We start from the raw sequence: 25,691 nt of genomic DNA, 5'->3' as shown, positions 1-25,691 counted from the left end.
GCATCGGGACCGAGTAAATGTAACAGCATTTTTCATTCATTTTTCAGTTTATCATTCATAATCCCCGCCGCAACAATGTAATAGTTGAAATGCTTAACCCATTTGAGAGAGGTTTCCTTGATCTCCTTTCACATCGAAGGGACCCACACAGGAATTTCGATTGGTCTGGACATGTTTATCCTCATCGCCACTATTATATCTCAGTTTTATATGTAGATGTTCTGGCTCAAACACTCATACAGACCACTGTATGCTGCATAGTCAAAGTTTCTGAACTTTATTAACAACTTCCTTCCCCACGTCTATTCCATACTATTACCACCTTAACCCACACGGTGGCGCTATTAAACAGAATATCTTTAACCATTATTCTAATACATTAGTAGTCGATCCTACAGCCGTGTCACCACAAAAAAGCTAAGTCTCTGATCGAGGAGCCTAGCCCCATTGTTAAACTGTTTCAGCTGCAAAAAAATGTGCGGGTAGCACACTGTGGCAATGAGAAGAGAACTCAGAACAGTTTAACTGGTAAAATGAGCAAGCTTGTGGGAGAAGTTCTCATTCAGTGAAGGGAAGTGGCTTCCAGGAGGTAATCTTAACATTAGTCTATTTTGTTTTAGGTTTCTGATTTCCTGCATTTTTTACAATTTATCATAAGCAGTCAGTAGCCCAATGCATTTTTATTTCATCTTGACCATAACTTCAAAATTCCAGCCAAAATTAAATGTGTGCATGCCAAGTAAGTAAAGTAACTATTTGAGAAGTGGAGAATAACATATTTTTGTTTAATGTAAAACAAAATTAGATTACTTGGCCAAAACATGACCTTTTTTGGATATCTGTTTTAACATTCATACTAGTATATTCACTTATCTAAAGTAACATGTCAAACTTTTGGTATAAAAAAGCTCTTAAGATGACATCTTATGATTTATTCTAAGGAAGACATATTGTTCAAAGACACTTACTTCATTATGTGAAATATGTTGCTTCCCATGATAACTTCATTTCCACTTACAATATTATATTTAAAACAAACTGCAGGAACATTCTAAAAAGGGAAACATAATTCATAGTACACCCCAAGAGTACACCGATATAAGACAAGTGTATTTATTTCTACAGGCAGAGCATGCTAATAGTCTTGGCTTGACTCTGGGAAAGCAGTCACCTCTTCATGTGAAAACACTGAGCTCTGCAAGATCCTGACAACCCTCCTTGTCCCTGTCAGCATCTCAGTTACTTTGTTCAGAGTCACTTTTGTCACACAAACTCTGCTTAATCAATGGGTTCTGGGCACTGGAGGTTACTAATCTGCTAAGGAGGCTAAAATGAAGTGAAGCCTATACCAGATGCTGAGTGTACAGGTGCCATGGTTTCAAGGAATGCTACATATGGGAATTAGGCTGTAATTATTCAAAATATGTTTTTTATAGCTACGCAGGCAGGCACTCGGCAAATGCTTCTGTGTTGACATTGAAGAGGAAGGGGTCCGCTCCATGGAGAGAACTACTACACGAAACCCTTCTACTCCAAGACGGTGCTCATGAAGTCATTGCCCAGCCAAGGCCGTTTGAAGAGGCCGGCGTCGCGAGTCAGTTTAGGGGATGTTGATCCTAAACAGTATAGAGAGAGTTTGCGTAGTGTAGTAGGTTCTTTGAGCAGGACGTTCCTTTTAGTGGGTCTATCGCCAGCCATTTGTGGGCAAGCTTTTATTTTTAGCTTTGTTTTGAATTGTTTTATTTATTAAATCCAGGCTAGGATTACCATTAGCATTGTGGCCAGTGTTGTTATTAAGTCCTTCAAGTTTTCTGAATAGGCATTAACGACGTACAGTAATCCAAGCTTTATTTAGCAAGTTTGTAAACACAAAAATGTAACTTTTTAAAAATAGTTGAATAGTTTCATGAATACCAAACCTGCTTTAATTTTACAAAACAGCATTTACATTAGATTTTATTATTAGACTTTCCAACAAGGTGAGTCTGCTCCTAGAGTAAATGTCTAATTTAATCGGATTTTGGCTGATATAAAGGAGGTGTATTCTACTACAAGGCTATAAAGACAGATGGGTTGGGTTATTAATCAGGTTCCCGATTTGAACCCACAGTAATTTCAAACAGGCAGAATGTCACAAACTTGAATATTACCAACCTACCAGTCAAAACAACGGGCAGGTAAGCAGCAGGAGGTGAAATCAAATGAAGTCATAATGGTGTAAAATGAAAGGTCATATAGTGTAGTTGACAGGTTGAATTCACCTAAAGCTCCAGTTAAACTGTGTCTGGAGGTTTTGATTCTCCTTGGTAGGTCTTTAGTTGGCTTTCTCTACCCCTGTTCGGTCTCCAGGCCTGACAGATGTTCAGCAAAGCTAACAGCAACTCTGCCTTGCAGTGAGTGGACTGATGTCTCTCAGCAATGATGTACTTTAACACAGGCCTTCCCAGGAGGATCCCTGCCATATGCTCACAGAACAAAGAAATGTCTTCATCACACGAAACACACCAGAACATTGCAAAATTGCATTGGAAATAACAAAGATTCGTTCATGCTTACATATTGTTACTGGTGGCTTTGGCAGTGTGTTTTGAAAGTTAATTAAATTAATTATGAATGTATTTATTGTAATTGTCCATCACCGATATACTTTCACAGTACAAATGAACAAGAGATTAAAGTGTTAAATTATATTTACTACTACTACTACTAATCTGTTCCTGGCTCTTGCTAGACTGTCCATCTACAAGACCAGGAAGCATAAGATCACTGAACATAAGAACGTAAAGTTTACAAACGAGAGGAGGCCATTCAGCCCATCTTGCTCGTTTGGTTGTTAGTAGCTTATTGATCCCAGAATCTCATCAAGCAGCTTCTTGAAGGATCCCAGGGTGTCAGCTTCAACATTACTGGGGAGTTGATTCCAGACCCTCATGATTCTTTGTGTAAAAAAGTGCCTCCTATTTTCTGTTCTGAATACCCCTTTGTCTAATCTCCATTTGTGACCCCTGGTCCTTGTTTCTTTTTTTCAGGTCGAAAAAGTCCCTTGGGTCGACATTGCCAATAACTTTTAGAGTTTTGAATGCTTGAATTAGGTTGCCGCGTAGTCTTCTTTGTTCAAGACTGAACAGATTCAATTCTTTTAGCCTGTCTGCATATGACATGCCTTTTAAGCCCGGAATAATTCTGGTCGCTCTTCTTTGCACTCTTGCTAGAGCAGCAATATCTTTTTTATAGCGAGGTGACCAGAACTGAACACAATATTCAAGATGAGGTCTTAGTAATGCATTGTACAGTTTTAACATTACTTCCCTTGATTTAAATTCAACACTTTTCACAATGTATCCGAGCATCTTGTTGGCCTTTTTTATAGCTTCCCCACATTTTCTAGATGAAGACATTTCTGAGTCAACAAAAACTTCTGGTCTTTTTCATAGAGTCCTTCTTTAATTTCAGTATCTCCTATATGATATTTATAATGTACATTTTTATTTCCTGCGTGCAGTACCTTACACTTTTCTCTATTAAATGTCATTTGCCATGTGTCTGCCCAGTTCTGAATCTTGTCTAGATCATTTTGAATGACCTTTGCTGCTGCAACAGTGTTTGCCACTCCTCCTACTTTTGTGTCGTCTGCAAATTTAACAAGTTTGCTTACTATACCAGAATCTAAATCATTAATGTAGCTTAGGAATAGCAGAGGACCTAATACTAATCCCTGTGGTACTCCACTGGTTACCACAGTCCATTCTGAGGTTTCTCCTCTAATCAGTACTTTCTGTTTTCTACATGTTAACCACTCCCTAATCCATGTACATGTGTTTCCTTGAATTCCAACCACGTTCAGTTTGAGAATTAGTCTTTTGTGCGGGACTTTGTCAAAAGCTTTCTGGAAATCTAAATAAACCATGTCATATGCTTTGCAATTATCCATTATCGACATTGCGCCCACAAAAAAATCAAGCAGGTTAGTTAGACACAATCTTCCTTTCCTAAAACCATGTTGTATGTCTCCCAGGATACTGTTACCATATACAATACTGTGCAAAAGTTTTAGGCCGGTGTGAAAAAATGCTGTAAAGTAAGAATGCTTTCAAAATAGACATGTTAATAGTTTATATTTATCAATTAACAAAATGCAAAGTGAGTGAACAGAAGAAAAATCTACATCAAATCAATATTTGGTGTGACCACCCTTTGCCTTCAAAACAGCATCAATTCTTCTAGGTACACTTGCGCCCAGTTTTTGAAGGAACTCAACAGGTAGGTTGGCCCAAACATCTTGGAGAACTAACCACAGTTCTTCTGTGGATTTAGGCAGCCTCAGTTGCTTCTCTCTCCATATAATCCCAGACAGACTCGATGATGTTGAGATCAGGGCTCTGTGAGGGCCATACCATCACTTCCAGGACTCCTTGTTCTTCTTTACGCTGAAGATAGTTCTTCATGACTTTCGCTGTATGTTTGGGGTCGTTGTCATGGTGCAGAATAAATTTGGGGCCAATCAGGTGCCTCCCTGATGGTATTGCATGATGGATAAGTATCTGCCTGCACTTTTCAACATTGAGGAGACCATTCATTCTGACCAAATCCCCAAATCCATTTGCAGAAATGCAGCCACAAACATGCAAAGAACCTCCACCATGCTTCACTGTTGCCTGCAGACATTTATTCGTGTACAGCTTTCCAGCCCTTCGGCGTACAAACTGCCTTCTGCTACAGCCAAATATTTCAAATTTTGACTCATCAGTCCAGAGCACCTGCTGCCATTTTTCTGCACCCCAGTTCCTGTGTTTTCATGCATAGTTGAGTCACTTGGCCTTGTTTCCACGTCGGAGGTATGGCTTTTTGGCCGCGAGTCTTCAATGAAGGCCACTTCTGACCAGACTTCTCTAGACAGTAGATGGGTGTACCAGGGTCCCACTGTTTTCTGCCATTTCTGAGCTGATGGCACTGCTGGACATCTTCTGATTGCAAAGGGGAGTAAGCATGTTGTGTTTTTCATCTGCTGCAGTAAGTTTCCTTGGCCGACCACTGCGTATACGGTCCTCAATGTTGCCCATTTCTTTGTGCTTCTTCAAAAGAGCTTGGACAGCACATCTGGAAACCCCTGTCTGCCTTGAAATTTCTGCCTGGGAGAGACCTTGCTGATGCAGTATAACTACCTTGTGTCTTGTTGCTGTGCTCAGTCTTTCCATAGTGTATGACTTTTGACAGTGAACTGTCTTCAGCAACCTCACCTTGCTAGCTGAGTTTGTCTGTTCCTCACCCAGTTTTATTCCTTCTACACAGCTGTTTGTGTTTCAGTTAATGATTGTGTTTCAACCTACATATTGAATTGATGATCATTAGCACCTGTTTGGTATAATTGTTTAATCATACACCTGACTATAATGCCTACAAAATCCCTCACTTTGTGCCAGTGTACCTAGAAGAATTGATGCTGTTTTGAAGCCAAAGTGTGGTCACACCAAATATTGATTTGATGTAGATTTTTCTTCTGTTCACTCACTTTGCATTTTGTTAATTGATAAATATAATCTATTAACATGTCTATTTTTGAAAGCATTCTTACTTTACAGCATTTGTTCACACCTGCCTAAAACTTTTGCACAGTACTGTAGGTAATTTTCCATTTTGGATCTTATTATAGTTTCCATAAGTCTGCATATAACAGAAGTCAGGCTTATTGGTCTGTAGTTACCTGGTTCAGTTTTGTTTCCCTTTTTGTGGATCGGTATTACGTTTGCAATTTTCCAGTCTGTCGGTACAATCCCTGTTTCAAGAGACTGTTCCATGATCTTGGTTAGCAGTTTGTAAATAGCTTCTTTCATTTCTTTGAGTACCATTGGGAGGATCTCATCCGGCCCAGGTGATTTGTTTATTTTAAGAGCTCCTAGTCCCTTTAACACTTCTGCCTCGGTTATGCTAAAGTTATTTAAAACCGGATAGGAACTGGATGACATGTGGGGCATGTTGTCCATATTCTCCTTTGTAAAAACTTGGGAAAAGTAATAATTTAATATACTTGCTATTTTTTTTCTTCATCTATGATTTTGCCATTTGTATCTCTAAACATTTAATCTCCTCTTTGAATGTTCTCTTGCTGTTGTAATATTGGAAAAACATTTTGGAATTGGTTTTAGCCCCCTTAGCAATGTTCATTTCTACTTCTCTCTTAGTCTTTCTAACTTCCTTTTTGACTTGTGTTTGCAGTTCCGTGTACTCTTTCTGTGTACTTTGTTTTTGGTCCCTTTTAAATGGTCTGTAAAGTGCCTTTTTTCGCTGAATATTTTTTTTAATTGATCTATTAAACCATTTTGGCAATTTAGTTTTACATTTAGATTTGTCTACTTTAGGGATGTAATTGTTTTGTGCCTCTAGTACTACATTTTTGAAGAATAGCCACCCTTTTTCTGTGGTTTGTTTTCAATATTTTACAGCAATCTACTTCTGTTAGTCTCTGTTTCATACCTTGATAGCTTGCTTTTCTAAAATTGTAAATCGTAGCTTTAGTCATTTCTTTTTGGGTTTTAAAAAGCACTTTAAATGAGACCGTGTTGTGGTCTGAGTTTGCTAGTGGTTCTCTGACCTCAGTCATAGTTATTCTGTCTTTGTTATTTGAAAAGTCTAAATCAAGGCATGCCTCCCTTCTAGTCAGTGCCTTGACAAATTGTGTAAGGAAGCAGTCATTTGTCATTTCCATCATTTCAATTTCATCCGTCATGCTACCCACCGGGTTTTCCCATTTTATATGGGGAAGTTGAAATCCCCCATTAGTATGGCTTCTCCTTTGCTACACACATTTCTAATGTCATTGTATAATAAACTATTTTGCTTACCATCTGAATCTGGCGGTCTATAGCATACTCCTATTATTATGCCCTTTGAATTTTTTACCCTTATTCTGACCCATATTGATTCAGCTTTATTTTCTTTATCCAGGTTTAACACCTAGGCTTCAAGACTGTTTATGTATAACGCAACCCCTCTACCTCTTCTGTCCTGCCTGTCTTTCATGTACAGTGTATACCCACAAATATTATATTCGTCCCCATCACTCTGACAACCAAGTTTCTGTATCACATCATAGTTACTTGTTCGTGCAGTAGCTTCAAGTTCTAAAATTGTGTTTCTGATTCTTCTAGCATTTAGATAAATACATTTAATGGTTGTCTTACCTGAGTTGTTGTCCTTGTTTTGTTGCGGTCTCCCTTCTGTTTTTTTGTTGATTTCTCCCCCCTTACTTTCTAGTTTAAATGCTTTTGAACCTGCTTGAGGATCTTTTCTCCAAGTAGATTGGTTCCTTTTTTATTTAAGTGCAGTCCGTCCCGTCTATACAGATAGTCCGTGTAGTAGAATGTGGTCCAATGATCAAGATAGGTGAAGCCTTCTCGTGTGCACCACATCTTCAGCCATGCCGGCAGTATCCCAGAAAATACCACAGTTTTGGTCTTGTCTTTTAATTTCCTTCCTAGCTCTCTGAATTTGTTTTGCAGGGATTTTGGTCTGTCTCTTCCACTGTTGTTTGTATCGATGTGGACCACTACTACCGGGTCATCTCCTGTTCGTTCTAGGAGCCTGTCCACATTCTCAGTGATGTGCGTGACGGAGGCTTCTGGAAGCTAGCACACTTTTGTAGTAAGGGGGTCCAAACTGCAAACTGAACTTGCTGTGTTTCTCAATATGGAGTCCCCAACAATCATGACCTCCCTTCTTTTTGCTGTCTGGTCACCTCTGTTAATAGAGTCCTGGATGTTGTTCCTTTCGTTCTCTGGATGTTGGTTTTGCTCATCAAAATTTTGAAGTTGGATGTTTTGTTTTCTGGTGGTTGTGTTTGACGAAGTTTCTTTTTTTCCCTGCTTCTGCCTACATGAACCCAGCTGTCACTGGGGAGGGTCTCTTTGACTGCAGAGCCATGTTCAGTGCCATGGTCCGGTCCTGGGTTAATTTGGAGCACGTCCACGTAGAGTCCACTGCCGATGTGATGGCCTTTGTTGACCAGTGGGCTCTAGGTGGTGTGCTCTGTACCCCCCTCCCCCCTTTCCCTTTTGACCAGTTTTTCTTCGCAATTAATAGCCAGTCTTTGTTAGCACCCCCTTGTTTAGGGGAAAACCTGAAGTTTTTCACTGGCTGCCATTGGGCAGCTGGTGCACCAGCTGCTACACAGTACAAGTGTGGTCCGCCTATTGGCCATTAAATAGGACACCTACTACTACTACTACCACACAGCATTATGGCTACTGTTATGTGCTGCTCACATTTCCACTAGTGATTACTCAGACTTATTTTTGTCCCTTTTTGTAAACCATGGTATGTCGAAAAATACGACGCTCTCTCATTGTAAACATGCCCAATCACTGACAGTTTTTTTTCTTATTCATCATGAGTAAACAAGCAGCCATGGCACAAAGTTATTGAGAATGTCAATGCAATTTAAACACTAAGAATACTATGTTTATTTTGTTTTACCAGGCAATACCACTTGAATCGATGTTTAGTTCTATTTGTATGCTGTTTGCCATGAATTCTGAGCTGCTCGGAGTTATCTTGACATAATATTTCTCTGTCTTTTGAAGTTCTAAATTGAACTGTTTGTTGTCTACTCTCCTAAATACGTTTGCTGTAAACCTTGTGTGGGATTTATATACCTATCCAATTAATATCTGTTTTAATTCCTAAAAGCATCAAAAGGTTTTCTGTGGTTGGTCTATAGCTTATAACAATTTCAAAGGTCAGGCCATAAGGCCTAACTTTTATAGTTTTTTCTCAAATGGTAAAATAGACAAAACAAAACCATTGACACAAATACTAAAACATGTAAGATAAATCTTTAAACAACTAACACATTTGCAAAACTGATCACACATTCCAATCAAATACTTTTGACAAGTTATCACCTGCTATTTCAATCAGTCATCACCTGTTTCTATTCGAATGTAATCATAGGTGGTGTTGTGTTTCAATACGACAGGTAGTCTAGCCATGTCTGAAGATACATGAACCACACAACACAAGGAATATATTCTAAATAGTTTTGGAAGTCACATTTGTGTAATCATTAGTCATATACGAGACAGAAACAGTAGGTTTAAGTGACCTAACAACCCATTTCTATCTAATTTATGCTGTATGTGTAATTTAATATTCCCATGTAATGTACACATCTGGAACTGCATCATTATTTATTTGGCAGATGCTTTTATCCAAGGCAACTTACATGTCAGTACAGTTACAATGCAAGATTAATATTTAAATACAGTATTGTTTACAGTAAGTTTGTACTACTCATGATAAAAAATAAATGATTATTTTTTATTATTATGATTACGTGTATGTAACACAATTTTTGTTCCTGGGTAGTAAGTGTTATTTCCTAATTGCTTATGGCTCAAAAGTATAGAAAATGGCTATTATTCTCCACAAACTTTGCTTTTGTGACCAGGACAGTGATATTTTGAAATTGACCTATTTCCAATGAGAAAACGGTCTTTTTGTTCACATAAAGTCAGAAAAAAACAACATAGGAATCCAAATTAACATGTATTTATACTAAAGTAATACAAACATGACGACAAAAGATTTAGAAGTGAGTAGTTTTTCGGGATTTACGATTATACTGTAAATCACTTTCACGAATCAGCCCCCAAATGTAGTCTCCCATCATGTTCTTGTTATACTGTCCTTGGTAGCGGCGTTCAAAGTCCAGTATATCCTGGTGGAAGCGCTCGCCTTGCTCCTCCGAGTATGTACATCCTACAGCCCATTGTGCCGTAGTTCTTCACCAGAGTCTCAACCAGCTCCACATAGTTTTTGGCCTTGTGATTACCCAGGAAGCCCCGAACCGCTGCGACAAAGCTGTTCCAAGCCACTTTCTCCTTACTAGTGAGCTTCTTGGGGAATTCATTGCACTCCAGGATCTTCTTTATCTGTGGTCCGACGAAGACACCAGCTTTGACCTTTGCCTCAAACAACTTAGGGAAGAAGTCTTGAAGGTACTTGAAGGCTGCCAACTCCTTAGCTACAGCTCTGACAAATTGTTTCATAAGTCCCAATTTGATGTGCAGTGGTGGCATCAGCACCTTCCAGGGGTCCACCAGTGGCTCCCACTTGACGTTGTTCCTCCCCACAGAGAACTTGGTCCGCTGTGGCCAGTCCCACCTGTGGTAGTGTGCCTTGGTGTCCCTGCTGTCCCAAAGGCAAAGATAGCAGGGAAACTTGGTAAAACCACCTTGGAGACCAATCAGGAATGCCACCATTGCAGCCTCTTGATGCCATCTCAGAAAAATGCAGATATGTATCCACTTAGGCAGCTGGAACTAAACTGAACTGGTGGGCTTAAGGCCCCTGTATTTATGCTACTATTTATATACTGGAAAGTTCTAGAAAGTTCTTGAAGTTACTTCAAGTTTACTCAGCACTGAATCTATCTGGAATGTTCTGGAAAATAGGTAAATTTCAAAATATCACTGTCCTGGTCACAAAAGCAAAGTTTGTGGGGAATAATAGCCATTCTGTATACTTTTGAGGCATAAGCAATTAGGAAATAACACTTACTACCCAGGAACCAAAAAAAAAAAAAAAAAAAAAAATTGTTTCATGGTGTAATAATAATAATAATAATAATAATAATTTATTATTATTATTATTATTATTATTATTATACATTATTATAAGATAAAAAATATAAATGTTCTCCAAAAAACAAAAAGAGAATGCATTTGGATAATTTCCACGGTGATATAAATATTTACTCATCTGGGGATACATTCATCTATGTAAAGTGGATTCGGTTCCTGACCCTATCTGTGTGGTTCTGTTACTATGAGCTCCAACAGACCCAGAACACGGTGGCAATGTCCATGCTGATTCATGAGGTGTGTTAGTGGAGCCATAGTCTTGCCTTGCCGAACTGGATTTCTCACTGATGAGGGTCAAGAAGACACTGGAGCTGGTCGCCTACCACACAGCACTACCTGTGACAACCTTCAGACAGTTGCCACCATACTTTTTGTTATTAGTCACTGCCAGGTCTTGACACACCAGTCACCACCATGTCATCTTCTACACACCTCTTGCCTCCCAGTTGGATTGCGTCTTGAGAGGAGTAGAAATCATGAACCCTGTGCATCTAAGCCAAAGCTCTGAGCCTGTCTTCTAAGCAGGAAGCTATCTTGGCCATAGTTACACAGTCAGAAAGACTCAGAGAACTTTGCCTTTTCTTTATTAGAAATGGTGCTAAACCTTATGCCAAGAAGATCGGAACTGGTCGATGACATTACTAGCAGATGCCAGGTGCCATGGAACTTCTGCGTCAATGTTGTTGCATGCAGTGGTTCTCAGGAATGTCAAATCACTGAAAATCATTTTACAGTAATGTATCAGTGTCACAAGGATGGCCAACATGGGTGACGACAGACCAGAAACAGGAACTGACTCTGCACACAGCTGTTGAAAGGATGAAGGCGCTGATGCGCAGTTTAATAATACAACAGGCAGAAAATGAAAGGTTTGTAACAAAACGGCACATGAGGCCAAAATAAATAGACAAACAAAACGAATAGACATGGACATAACACAGAGTGGACGAACGCTACACAACAATTGAGATCTATATTTACACTTATCTCTCTCTTTCTCTCTCTCCCCCATTCTCCACTCTTGAACACACAACCCTTCGCAACAATCATTCAGTTGGAGTCTCGATACAACTGCACGTGAATTAATCAAGTGCAATTCCCCGTGCTCACATATTATTACTTTTTACTTGCACGTGAAGTGCTGTGCAATCCTCGTGCCTAAATACACATATACATTTTAAACACTCGTGTTACACAGACCCGTTTATATCCTGTGTACCAATGTCAATACACCAACATTTAAACACACCATACACAACACATAACAGATAATATACACAGGGGCGGGCACTTTGTTACAATCAGCCATTTACCTACAAATGATAAATGACTGGATGGACCATTTACTATTGCAGACACTGGAGTCAAATGAAGAACAAATGTCCCAATCAATGTGTTCTACAGAATCAGTGTAGGTTGGGCATGGTTTATTACATTTCTTAACCCCCTTTGGTCCTTCAAGTCAAAAATGCTCTGAAAACCATCATGAATCTTAAGTCAGTACCTGAACCAGCTAATAAACAGGAAGTATTCTCTGACGTCTATATTGAAAATACTATACTGAAATCTACATTTACCATGTTGGGTTTTAGTAGGATCATATTTAGTACTTAAGTGTCAAGTACAATTAATGGCCAATCTTTGTTAGCACCCCCTTGTTTAGGGGATGCTAAACTTGAAGTTTTTCACTGGCTGCAATTGGGCAGCTGCTGCACCAGCTGCTACTCAGTAGCTAGTGTGGTCCACTTATTGGCCATTAAAAAGGTACTATACCTACAAGGCCTATCATTTTATTATCCCAGCTCCACAGAGCTGCCAAATTAGATTTGAAAGAAAACATGCCAGTTGGATTTCTGGACATAATTTATTTCAAGTGAAGAAATAAAAAAGTGCTTTGCAAGAGAAATCTTGTTGATTTTAATTAACTCTGCTTCTGCAGCAATTATTAGACCCTTGGCCCTCTAGTCCTCAACATGTTCTTGCCTGTTGAGCAGTCACTTATTATGTATGCATTGTTATTGAAGCTGTAAGCATAGGTCTCTATTCTTATTCTTATGCATCCTCAGAGAGAATGCATTTCCAGGAAATGCTATGTAAAGGGAAAACAATAATCACTGAACAAAAAAGCAGCTGGGAACATATACACTGCCTGGCCACTTTATTAAAAATTATTGATCCGAATGGATTTGGCGTCAACCTGCTGTGGGACATGTTCTCCTTGTATAGTCTAGGTCCTTTGATTACTCTGGAAGGCTGAACAAATACAGTATTTTTTACTTACCCAACCATTCTGCATTTGTACCCTGTTGGAGATGATAATGCAGTTATACACAAAAAGAACCCATAGCTTTTGTAAACCCTTGGATTGTCTTATGTTTGTGCTATAAAAATCTATAAAAGCTGAAAATAAAGGGTCTTGATTACAGGGGGGTCATGTTTGGTGTTGTAGTAAATTATGCTTTTAACTGTAACAGTGGAATTACATGCAAGGCTCTATGTTGAAGCTCTGTCCCTCCTCAGATAAAGCATTAGCTCCGGTCCATTTTGAGGTTTTTATTAGTTTCACTTTTATGGTTAATTCTGTGGTGTGCAAGGTATATTTGTATTTTGACTAGTTTAATTTGTAATAATTGAATACCTTGTTTTGAATTCAAATTATGTAGAACCCGACCCTTATTGAAATAATCAGACTAGACAGTGTTTCTAGTGAATACAAAGTAACAGTTTTATTAGAAATAAAACTAAATAAAGGAAAAAATTAAACAACTAAACTAACATAATACAGAAAGGAAGAATTAACTAAACTAAACAGTTCAGAAAATAAAGTTCAAAACAACACCCTGTGGCAGAGCAAAGCTCTGCCCTTTTTAAATTGGCAGGGATGGGGTTAATTTCCCCTACCTGCCTGGGTTTATTATGTTCAGGTGGCTGGGGATGATTAGTTGATTAAATGATTAACTTAATTAACGATCAATCAGCGCCCAGCCACCTGACATAAAAGGAGGCCTCTACTTCTCATTTGGGAGGAGGGAGTTGAGGAAGCAGGTTGGTGGTTTGTTTGTATGTTTGAAAATTTGAATCCAGTGAAGGCATTGCCCAGCCTGGAAACCTTATTTTTTTTTGTAAGTTTTGTTGTTTTTCTGTTTGTGTTTAAAGATTTTTTGTTTGTTTATAATAAAATTAGTAATTTTTGAACTGCAGACTGTCTCTGGGCCTCTATCCACTTGCTAGCCTGCCACACACCCCCACACCTGCTGGTTGATTAGCAATTAACGATTCAACACAATCTATGGGAGATTCCCTTAAGGTTATAACTGCATTCCTGACAGCTATATAAGACAAAGGTTAGTCTTAACATGAGTATCGTTAATAGCACAAATATTCACTTTCATGAATATTTGGTAATCAAAGCATTGTTAAATCAGTCTCATATATAGTTTCGGTTCAGAAGGCAATTCTCACTCTTGTGAGGTAAAGACGCTCTTTGCGTCCAATCAACCTATCAAGAATTATCTGTTATCAAGACAGCTAAATTTGGATTCTAGCTTCTAAACTCAGAACGATAATTGCCTTATGAAACTCACATTAATTTGTATAAATCACATAGAAACAAATACTATAGTGTTCATTAACTCAAAGCATGAATTGAAAGCAATGATACTTTTCTTACATTCCACTTAAGAAGAACTTAAGAGTTCATAAGAGGATTGCACACTACTCGTTGAATACTTTACGGATTTGCACTGCTTCCTCCAGCTGTTCCATGTCTTCAACAATACAAGCGCTCGAAGCTTGCCTGCCGTCAAGGTCAGCTAGATTCCGGGGTCTGCCTCCTTCACGTTTCACCTCCATTTCAGGGTATACATGTCTTTGCAAAGAACTAAGAGTCATTAACTGTTTAGATATTCCAATGAAACAGCAATTCCTCCACCAATATGCACACTCTTCGTCCGGTTATGTCTGGTATATTCCACCTCAAACTTCGGTGACTGCTAGCTCAATAAATAGAATATACTTCAATTTGTGTCCACTACAAATGTTTATCCAACTATCTCTCCGGTGATCAATCTGGGCTAAGTTAGATAACTACTTTAGGATTTTAGACGTCTCACGCAGCAGACTCCCACACCAAGGCAAACACTAGAATAGTTATTTCATATTAGAGTGTCCAAAAATGGTATCTCTGTCCCAGCTGGTTGCAGGCTGGATCTCCAGATTATCACAGTTCAATGATTGGTTTGTGTATTGGAGCCTAGGATTTCGTGTCAGGAACGTCATTTCAATGTCGCGCTCATACTTTTGTAGATCTCTTTCTACCCCTGTGATTGGATAGTTGGGTTAATTTGGGCAGTACCTGAGCCCACAAAGTGTTTTTCATTGGTTGTTCTCATACCGACAAGGCACCTTGTTCTCCATTGGTCAGCTATTCTGCCCCCTGTTGGCTGGATTTATGACATAGACTGGTTCTTGTCTTAAGTGTGAACTGTTGGCTTGTGGTGCCAAATGAGTTGTTCAGTGATCGTGAAGATAAGCCATGTGTCCAGTATTTAGTTTACGACTCTTTGTCAGTGGGGGAGACACAGAGAATGGTTTAAGACGCCCTTGTATGTTCCAATTCTGTTACTTTCATGCACAGAATGATATGATGAGAACATTACACTTATGGGCTTACACTATTCAACAACAGATTAAAACCATTGAAATTCTACTAAAAAACAGGAAAAAACTGTCTAATCTTTAAAAAAAAAAAAAAAAAACTGTAACACATTTTTCACCAGTAGCACACTGAAACACAGAAACTTCTGAGGTGATTCTTTGCTTTTTTTAAAAAAAAAGATTACTTATTTATTTTTTTACCAACAACTGAAGATAATGTGTGCATGGCATTCATATGCACAAGACCCTTTTTGTTTTCTTCTCTTCAGTTTAATTAAACATCATAACCTTCTATTTGCCTGCTATAGATATACAATGCAGTATGTAATGTTTGTAAGTGTCTGTACATTTAATAAGCTACATTACAGCACCATCTAGTATACAAGTGTATTGGCAGTAAAACAAAAAGAAAATGTATTAAAGTGGCAGATCACTTGTGACTCTGGCTCTTTTATAAAGACACCTTGGCTGACCGAGGCTGCATTACATTTATCTAAGTCAGGCAAGAAGCTCCTGAACTTGGACAAGTCTCTGTGAATTAAACCAATGAATAGTAGAGCCTTTTTAACCCCCACAATTCACACCTGAATCTATCCACTGAATACAGTCTTAATTTTTTTTGTGATTTAATACAAAGTTAATATGCTGTGTGTATGTGTCTGTTTTTATAACAGAAACCTTATCTCTCAGTTTGAGACTGAACTGCATGAGATTGAATCTCTTATAAAAAGATACACCCTACACATTACCCTCCAGAATTAAAATGTGATAATTAAAAATATATATATATATATATATTAATGACAGGACAGAGTTTGGACAACGTATCCATATCAACTTGGGCCAATCGGTCAAATGATTGCCTTCTGATCAAAAACACCTCTATTAGTTCATTGTGTTGGTGCTACTCTACCCTGTTGATCCAGAACATGCAATCAGAGGCACTGCTTTGAATAAGGTTGATGGTTTAATTCTGCTGTGCATTTTCATTTTGAATTGGGCTGAGAAAACAAGTTTATTCTGCAAGATATTCCCTTTCAATTTATTCATTTCCTGAGCGCTTAAATAGAAATATCAAAAGGTCTTGCATCAGGCTGAGGTGCCTTGGCATTATTATGGGAGTCAGATTATTGTCTGTTTACTGTAGAGCATTGGAAATCATTAACCAAAATATTTAAATGAAAAGCCACTTGCAGTAGGTCACTAGTTCTGTAGCCCAGACTTCCAACAAATCGTGGCACGATTGTGATGCAAGATAACGCTGATCGGTAAAGGAAGCACTCACAGCGTCATACACAAATCGACTCAACTTAGAATAGAATAATTGCCGTAAACGCAGACATTTTTGGCATTTCGGGATTTGAGCTGACACATGGAGGCAGCAAGTTCCAGCAATGGTATTTGCAATGCAGCAGCATAATTAGCATAACAGTTCAAAATCACATCACTGCAGTTTTATACATCACTTTCATTTTAGCACGTTCCAAATTTCATTTTTAAAACTATTCATTATATTGTGATTATATTTATGGAGTCTTGAAGACCCAGTGTATGCAAATGATCTGTTCCCAAAAACATTTGTAATAATAATTTATCAACAGATCTCATATAATTACTCTACAACAGGTGTAACATTACACACATTAATATAGGTGTGTGTCTGCATATATAAACAAAGTGATGGCAAATGCATGTCTGAAACAACCTGAAGAAAATTGATTTGTTCTAATTTATGTACATTCACCAATTCACTTTTTATATATACAGTAGCCACAGCCTAATATTAGTAATTAAAGTGAACACATCAGTTTCACTCATAAATAAAGAGGAACTTTTTTTTTTTCTTTTTTATGACTTGGTAGATTTGGTCAAAAAGACTTTGACGAGTTGCTTACATTACCAGATTTTTTGACAACATTATGTTCTCATTAGTCAAAAAGAATAGACGCTCTCTCCAGGGCCAGTGTCAAGTCAGCTGTTTTATTAGAATAATTGACCAGCTGTACAAGACATTCCCGGTGTGCTATTCACAACCCATTTTTCATATCTCAAACCTGTGTTCTTTTCCCATTCTCATTGCCTCAGAGAAGAGGAATAGGTCCTGGCATTTATCTCTTTGTGGGAAACAGGCGGTTGAAATTCTCCAAATTATACCATGGCTGTTTAGTAAAACGCATTGATCTCTTACCTTCTACCTGTTACCCAGGACAGGCAGCTCATATACGTCCGGAAAATGCTAGCAGGGGGTGTAAAGGGTTGGGGGGATAGTCTGGGTCCCCTAAACCTGCAAGTATATTCCAGAATGTTACTCACCTGTGGAACAAGCTTCCCTGGAAGCATATCATTTACAGGATTGCACGGCTGTTTATTACATCTTCTTGTTTTCAGCACCAGATCAAGCAATCAGCCGGGATTCCGTCTGGAGGCTGTGCAGTGAATTGATGCACAACTTGCTTTATTGCTTTGAGTAACTGTAGCAGCTATAACTGCTTTAATCCTTTGACATACTATGTTGGACTAGATCTGACATTACAATTTTCCCTTTCCAGTCCAATGTCTTACCCTGTCTGACATCATCAAAAAAACCTAAAGCACAGGTCTCTAGTCATTTTTTCTCTGGCAAAAGCCAAGACAATGGTCGAGTGAGACCGAGAAGTACAAAAAAAAAGAGGGGGGCGGATCTAAACAATACTCATAGCCCCTGCACCAGAGAGATAACATGGACATAAACAAAGAAGCTAGCTGTTTTCGCATCCAGTGCTCAAAGAATATCACGTACATTTGCAGAGCTTTTTGACATGCTATAGTAATAAAATAATGACTTGGATTGCATTATTGCTTAAACTGCAACTTCTGTCTCTTGGTCTGCTTGCCTTGCCAGTGATGCTGTCCTTTCCACACCAACATAGGAAATATCTGCTCTCCTGTGACCTTAGTAGAGCTCACAGAAATTCTAATTCCATGTACATCTGATTACCAAAGTATGACCCTTAAGTGAAATTACCATACACTAGGACAGTTCAGGCAATGCATTCTGTTACATTTGAACTGTCTGAGGTACATTTCACAGAAGGACTACCAATACCAGAATACATTGGGGTGTGAATTGAAAAGCCTGAACTATCCCAAACTGTCCCAGAGTACATGGAGTCATATGGTAACCTTACTCTTAACCTTCATCACTATGCCCCTATTGGACATAATAACAAACACTGTAAATACGAAATTCCACATATAATCATATAGAGATATATAACTAGGCTATATCAGCCAAATTGTCTTTAAAAAAGTAAATGCCAGCAGTCTAGTGTTCATCTACTTGAGTTTCCTGTTGCTTTGCAGGAAATACATTGATGTGCACTCAGTGGTGTTTACTAATATAAAGACACTATGATGACATAGCCAAGATTTACAGTACACCCTTGCTATAATTAATCTGTTGGAGTCCAAGCCTTTTGTTTGTTATATCGAGGAGTTTGTTATAGCGAATGGATAATCAAAATGAGTGAGGCTGTTGGAGTAAGTTGATGAGATAGATGAGATTGTGAATAAAAGTAGAATTACACGTACCTGTTCATCTCATGTATGCAGTATTCTGCCTTTGCTTTATCTTGTTCGTTAAAGAATTAAAACACAGTATAAAAAGCACAAATCTCGAATTGAAGCTGAACATTTATTTAAAATCAATATGACTTGAATCGTTTCGAAGTGCACAAAATCGTAATCCAATATGCAAGAATCACAAATTGAGCTTTTATTCCCAATCAACCTGACATGAAAAAGTTTGACGTGAAAAGTTAATAAGATCCTCAAGTTTTTTTTCTTCTTTTTTTTCTTTAATCAATTTTGCTGTGCCACATGGTTGCTTAACAAGCCAATGTTCTCCCTTACTTTGGCATTAATAAAAGGACCTGGCTTAAGATCTTACAAGTCACACATGAAAGAATAAAACAGATAGCAGATGTGCATTATGGACAATCCTACAGGACCACAAGGAGTGAGGATATCAATCTGACAGTGTTGCAGAACACTGTGTTGCAAGCAAACTCGTTACTCATTACCTATGTGCACACCTGGATAAAAGATGCCTTTCCATGCTGAAACACATATCAGAATGACCTTGCCTGTTTCGTTCTCCAACAACTAATACATGTGGAATGCATTCAGCTGCATTCCTCAGTTGATTAACAACCCTGAACATTGTTTAAACAATGTCGATTATATAGGAAAAGACAATAGAGGAGTTGCGTACAATGCAGGGTACGGCACTGGTGCAGTAATGAGCTTGTTCTAAACGTTATGTGCACTGAGGAACACTTGGTGACTAGGATCTTGTCAGAAAATCTTTTACAATGCAACATGTTCAACCCAATTCAGGGTCGGGGTCAATTCTGTTTTCTAATTCCAGTTCCATTTCCAATTCCTTTTTAAAATCAATTCCCAATTCCCTGTTCCAATTCAGTTAAAATGATTGGAACTGGAATTGATATTTTAGAGCATAATAATTGTTGTGTTTGTTCAGAGGCTTTCCTTTGAAGCCAATTTAATTGGCTAACAGTGACTTAATTCAATTCAATTTAAGTAATTTGTTGCCACTGTGAGAAGTTCATTTTAACAGAATACTGCTAATTGCATTAGTGTTGAAATACTAATGTAAGGGTGACCAAATACTTTTGTCAAAGTATGAAATTAGTTTCATATGTTATTTTTCATTTTATGCATGTTATGTAATAATTAGTTGTTTTATTATAAAGCTGAATCTTTAATTTGTATCTATAAATGGAACAATAAGAAATAGAAATCACTTTCTTCGTTTTTCTCTTTTTTGTTAACTGTCCAAATATTTTTGCTGGCAACTGTATATGAGTGCATATATGTGTGTGTGTATGCATGTATGTACAGTGCCTACAGAAAGTCTACACCCCCTTGAACTTTTTTTCACATTTTGTTGTGTCAGTGCCTCAGAGTTTAATGCATTTAAAAGAGCATTTTTTTTCCAATTATCTACACACCTTATTCTACATGGTTAAGGGGAAAAAAGTTTTTATTGCGAAAAATATTTTATATATATATATATAATATATATATATATATATATATATATATATATATATATATATTATATATAAAAATACAAAACTGAAAGATGATAACTGGATGTCTCCACCCCCTGAGCTAATGCTTAGTAGAAGCACCTTTGCCAGCAATTACAGCTGTGAATCTGTTGGGATAGGTCTCTACCAACTTTGTAGGGATGGCCTGATCTAGGCAGGGTCTTGGTGGTGCCATACACCTTCCACTTCTTGATAATGGTCTTTACCATGCTCTAAGGGATATTCAAGGCCTTTGATATTTTTTTATACCCATCCCCTGATCTGTGCCTTTCAATAACTTTATCCCAGAGTTCTTTTGAAAGTGCTTTGGTGCTCATGGTTGAGTCTTTGCTTTGAAATGCACTACCCTGCAGAGGGAACCTACAGGAACTGCTGAATTTATCCTGAAATCATGTGAATCACTACAATTTAACACAGTTGGAGGCAACTTATCTTGATGTGTGATTTTGAAGGTGATTAGTTATACCTGAGCTAATTTAGGATTACTATTACAAGGGTGTGGACCCTTCTTTCTGGACATTTCCAGAAAGCTTTTGACAAAGTCCCGCACAAAAGATTAATTCTCAAACTGAACGCAGTTGGGATTCAAGGAAACGCATGTACATGGATTAGGGAGTGGTTAACATGTAGAAAACAGAAAGTACTGATTAGAGGAAAAACCTCAGAATGGAGTGTGGTAACCAGCGGTGTACCACAGGGATCAGTATTAGGTCCTCTGCTATTCCTAATCTACATTAATGATTTAGATTCTGGTATAGTAAGCAAACTTGTTAAATTTGCAGACGACACAAAAGTAGGAGGAGTGGCAAACACTGTTGCAGCAGCAAAGGTCATTCAAAATGATCTAGACAAGATTCAGAACTGGGCAGACACATGGCAAATGACATTTAATAGAGAAAAGTGTAAGGTACTGCACGCAGGAAATAAATGTACATTATAAATATCATATGGGAGATATTGAAATTGGAGAAGGAATCTATGAAAAAGACCTAGGAGTTTTTGTTGACTCAGAAATGTCTTCATCTAGGCAATGTGGGGAAGCTATAAAAAAGGCTAACAAGATGCTCGGATACATTGTGAAAAGTGTTGAATTTAAATCAAGGGAAGTAATGTTAAAACTGTACAATGCACTTGTAAGACCTCATCTTGAATATTGTGTGCAGTTCTGGTCACCTCGCTATAAAAAAGATATTGCTGCTCTAGAAAGAGTGCAAAGAAGAGCGACCAGAATTATTCCGGGCTTAAAAGGCATGTCATATGCAGACAGGCTAAAAGAATTGAATCTGTTCAGTCTTGAACAAAGAAGACTACGTGGCGACCTAATTCAAACATTCAAAATTCTAAAAGGTATTGACAGTGTCGACCCAAGGGACTTTTTCAGCCTGAAAAAAGAAACAAGGACCAGGGGTCACAAATGGAGTTTAGAAAAAGGGGCATTCAGAACAGAAAATAGGAGACACTTTTTTACACAGAGAATTGTGAGGGTCTGGAATCAACTCCCCAGTAATGTTGTTGAAGCTGACACCCTGGGATCCTTCAAGAAGCTGCTTGATGAGATTTTGGGATCAATAAGCTAATAACAACCAAACGAGCAAGATGGGCCGAATGGCCTCCTCTCGTTTGTAAACTTTCTTATGTTCTTATATTCTCCAACCAAGCTATTTCAGTTTTTATTTTTAATGACATTTCTACAAATTTCTAAAATATTTTTTTCACGTGGAATTTGTGGGTTAGGATGTGTAGATAAATGATTTTTTTTTTTTTTTTAATGCATTTTAATTCCAGACTATAAGGCAACAAAAGGTGAACATTTTGAAAGGGTGTGTAGACTTTCTATAGGCACTGTATGTGTATGTGTGTGTGTGTGTTAGGGTTAGGGTCAGGGTCAGGGTTAGGGTATATATATATATATATATATATATATATATATATATATATATATATATATATATATATATATATATATATATATATATATATATATATTTAACATTCTTTAAAGAGTACATAAGGACCTTTGTTATTTTATTGTTACATGTTCCCATCATCCTCCTGCTCACTGGTAAATCCATCTCAGTTACATATGTGAGCAGGAAGATGATCGGAATTGTAGTTCTGAGAGGTCCATGCAGGTAGATGTGAAGCCATCTTGAGGCAGGGAAAGTCAAAATGTAAAAATAAAATTTAAAAAATTAAGCAATACACACACCTTACGTAAACAGTTGCAGCAATACGTGGGAACACGTAACACAATAATATAGAAAAGGTCCTTATGTACCCTTTAAAGTACTTTTATATTGTAAGTTGTGTTTGCCACAGTAGATACTGCATAGATTATAATGATTTGGAAGACAGCTGGATCAGTGTGAATAGTTTCTGTGGTTTCTATAGAGAGTGAGAGAGAGATTGTGACCAAATCTATTTGGTTTCAATTTGCAGAGGTCACAATGAAATATAGTGTCTAATTCAATGGATGGTCTTTGCCAGGAGCACCTGCTCAGTAAGAATGGTATGAAAACCAAATTGTCCAATTTTATTTGCTCGAAAACAGTATGATTCAATTTATTTTCTGTACCCTTGGCTTAAGCAGGCCACAGTCTCTAGAAATTGCATCTTGTTCAGGGTGCTGTGATGAGCGCGTAGAGAACACCATCTTGACAAGAATTTCTTTGTCTTGTATCCATTGTCTAATGACTGGTAGGCTTGTGAACATGTTCTGTGCAGCAGGGTGCTTTGCTTAGTTTTGACCCAAATAGATTTGAATTGAATGTGAAAAAGCCTGAAGGAAAGAGAACAAAATACAATTTAATTCCATCCAGTCCTGTATAATTCGACTGGATTTTTTTGGTACCTACAAACCTGAGCCTGTCTAATCTGAAAACAAGTATGCCTTGTGAGTGTTTTTGAATTGCAGGAGAATTATGTGAAATTATAATTTTGTCATTTTTTATATTACATTTTACAGTTTCTCTTTAAACCAGCTGTGGAAGGGTGGTGGGTAATTCACTGACACAGGAGACAGACAGGTGGATTTGGCAACACCGCACAGGTGCCCAGTTATATTTCGGGGTGCTATTTTTCTTTTAGCCCGCAGATGGCACTGTGGGTCCGTGGTTCTGTTTACCATCGTTGGTAAATCAGCAAGCATACCAAGCGATGGTACACAATACCGGCACCCTTGCAGGTGCTTCGAAACAATAATTCAAAACAGAAGGCACAAAGAAACAGGGAGAATAAAACAGTAACAAAACTACAAAGGTGCTGCACTTGACAGCTATATCCCAGTCGCCACTACCCGTGTGACCCGGATCACAGTCCTACACTGCCAGCTAACTAGCCTGCTCCGTTACAATACTCTGGGGTGCATTTAAAGGGCAGACCTGAGGAAACAGCAGAGCATTATTTTGTAGGGCTAAAAATCTCCCAAGACTCGCCTCTCAGCCATTCAGAGAGGGGGAAAGTCCACACACCCACTTTCCCACCTCCCTGTGTCACTGCCATGACTCACAGGTGGTTGTTGGACGACTGCCGCCCTCTTCCTGCAGCCCTGTGTGGGAGGTGGCCAAAGCTTAATAATGTAATACTTTTACATACTCCTTGGATCCATGGTTTACCTGACCTGTAGAATAGCAGATTGTGTAGTTTAGTTTATGCTTCATTACACATGTTAAACAGTGCACCGATGCAACCTGACCATCTTCTTGTAGGGCACAGATTAGTGGTGTTTTAATCCCACTGATCCTGCTTTAGATGGTACAGTCTTGAAAATACACAGGCAGAATCCCCCTGATCTTCTGTACTGTGAATTGTTATGGAAACAGATAAATCAACTACACTAAAACCAATTTCTAAATGAAGTCTTCTGGCAGAGGCTGTGTGCTCAGTGGATTAGCAATGGTCTTTGAAACCTTGTTTGCCAATATGAATCAAACAAATATTTTTGTTGGTGCTGTTGTCAGGGTAGGGATGGTGGCAGATGTGGAGGGGGTATGTGAAACGATTTTTAGTAGTGAGCCTTAGCCGAGTTTCTAGCAGCCAAATATCCAGGCAACAAGAGAACTTAATGGGTGAATGAAGAATTTCAAATAATCCAAGCATTTGATAGGTGAATCAGGATGATCTGTAAATACCATGTCATCAGTGTGCAGAGTACTCAGCATGCTCAATCAAACTCACTATAGTCATCAGCATGCCTGCATTAGTTATGGTGTCTAAAAGTAATAGCAAAAACAAAGACAATAAAATATTGCCTGCTGTTTTACAGTAGTAATATTTTCCAGTGTTTTGATGACAAAAATCATTTTAGATATGCGAGAGGCAGCAGGGAAAATCTCGACATCTGCTTTCTCTAAACTATTGTATTTGATATTTGATAATTACACCAGATAATAATCACTAAAATCAATAAACACACTGATGGTCAATCCAATATGGTGAAATATACATTTTTGTCCGCTGAGGTTTTGCATTGGTAATTTACTACTTCATCATACATCACCCTAACCACTTGAGTGTACACAAAACAGTAGAAGTATCCTTTCTGAATACCAACTTTATCATCACTTATTTGAGTACAGTATACACTAGATGAAGTGTACACTAAACTGGAGTGGTTTCTAAATAGAGGTAATCATGTCAGCAGTTGGATTTTATTTCAAGTCAATTAATAGTACCTTTTAGGTAGAAACCAAATTATGCCACCCAACTTTTTTTTCTTTCTTTTGCATTGCAGTTCCAAGCAACAGTGAATGAAGGAGCGACGGGAGTAATCGTCAATCTGACTGTTGAGGATAAAGACGACCCCACGACTGGAGGTTGGAGAGCAGTGTTCTCTATCATCAACGGAAACCCAGGCCAGAGCTTCGAGATGAACACCAACGCCAAAAACAACCAAGGCATGCTGACAGTCGTCAAGGTAAAACAAACAGGAGACTGCAAACTGTTCCTGCATTGTAATATCCTTTCATTAGACTGGAACACTTTGTCAATTCATAAACTTTTATTCGCACAGCATACTCATGAAATTGACACGTTGATTTAGTACCCCTGTGAAGGAATGAATTCCAAATGATGTACTTGTCGGATATAAACAATGAGGGCGTTGTTTGGTAGTTTGTAGTTAGATAGTTTGTTTAGAAAGCAGAATTGATGATTCTTTTTGGTACGTACAGTATAGCATGATATAATATGCACTTATATTAAATCAACATTGTTATGCCTGTAAAATAGATACATTTCTCTAATGCTGTTAATGTGTACACCCTATTTTAAACACTTCAGGAAT

General features: G+C 38.1%; 1 protein-coding gene across 2 annotated transcripts in view; it reads left to right on the top strand.

Moving 5' to 3' along the window:
• LOC121295995 (cadherin-13-like) overlaps window positions 1-25,691 on the top strand; it is a 620,407-nt gene that overhangs the window by 485,675 nt on the left and 109,041 nt on the right. For both annotated transcript variants that reach the window (XM_041221112.1, XM_041221111.1), the window contains one exon: window positions 25,140-25,322. In XM_041221112.1, coding sequence (XP_041077046.1) covers window positions 25,140-25,322 — 183 coding nt within the window. The remainder of the gene's footprint in view (window positions 1-25,139; window positions 25,323-25,691) is intronic.

The sequence above is a fragment of the Polyodon spathula genome, chromosome 21, assembly GCF_017654505.1.
Source record: "Polyodon spathula isolate WHYD16114869_AA chromosome 21, ASM1765450v1, whole genome shotgun sequence".
Classification (NCBI taxonomy): domain Eukaryota; kingdom Metazoa; phylum Chordata; class Actinopteri; order Acipenseriformes; family Polyodontidae; genus Polyodon; species Polyodon spathula.
The sequence above is the reverse complement of the archived record's forward strand: the minus strand, read 5'-3'. Positions and strand labels throughout refer to the sequence as shown.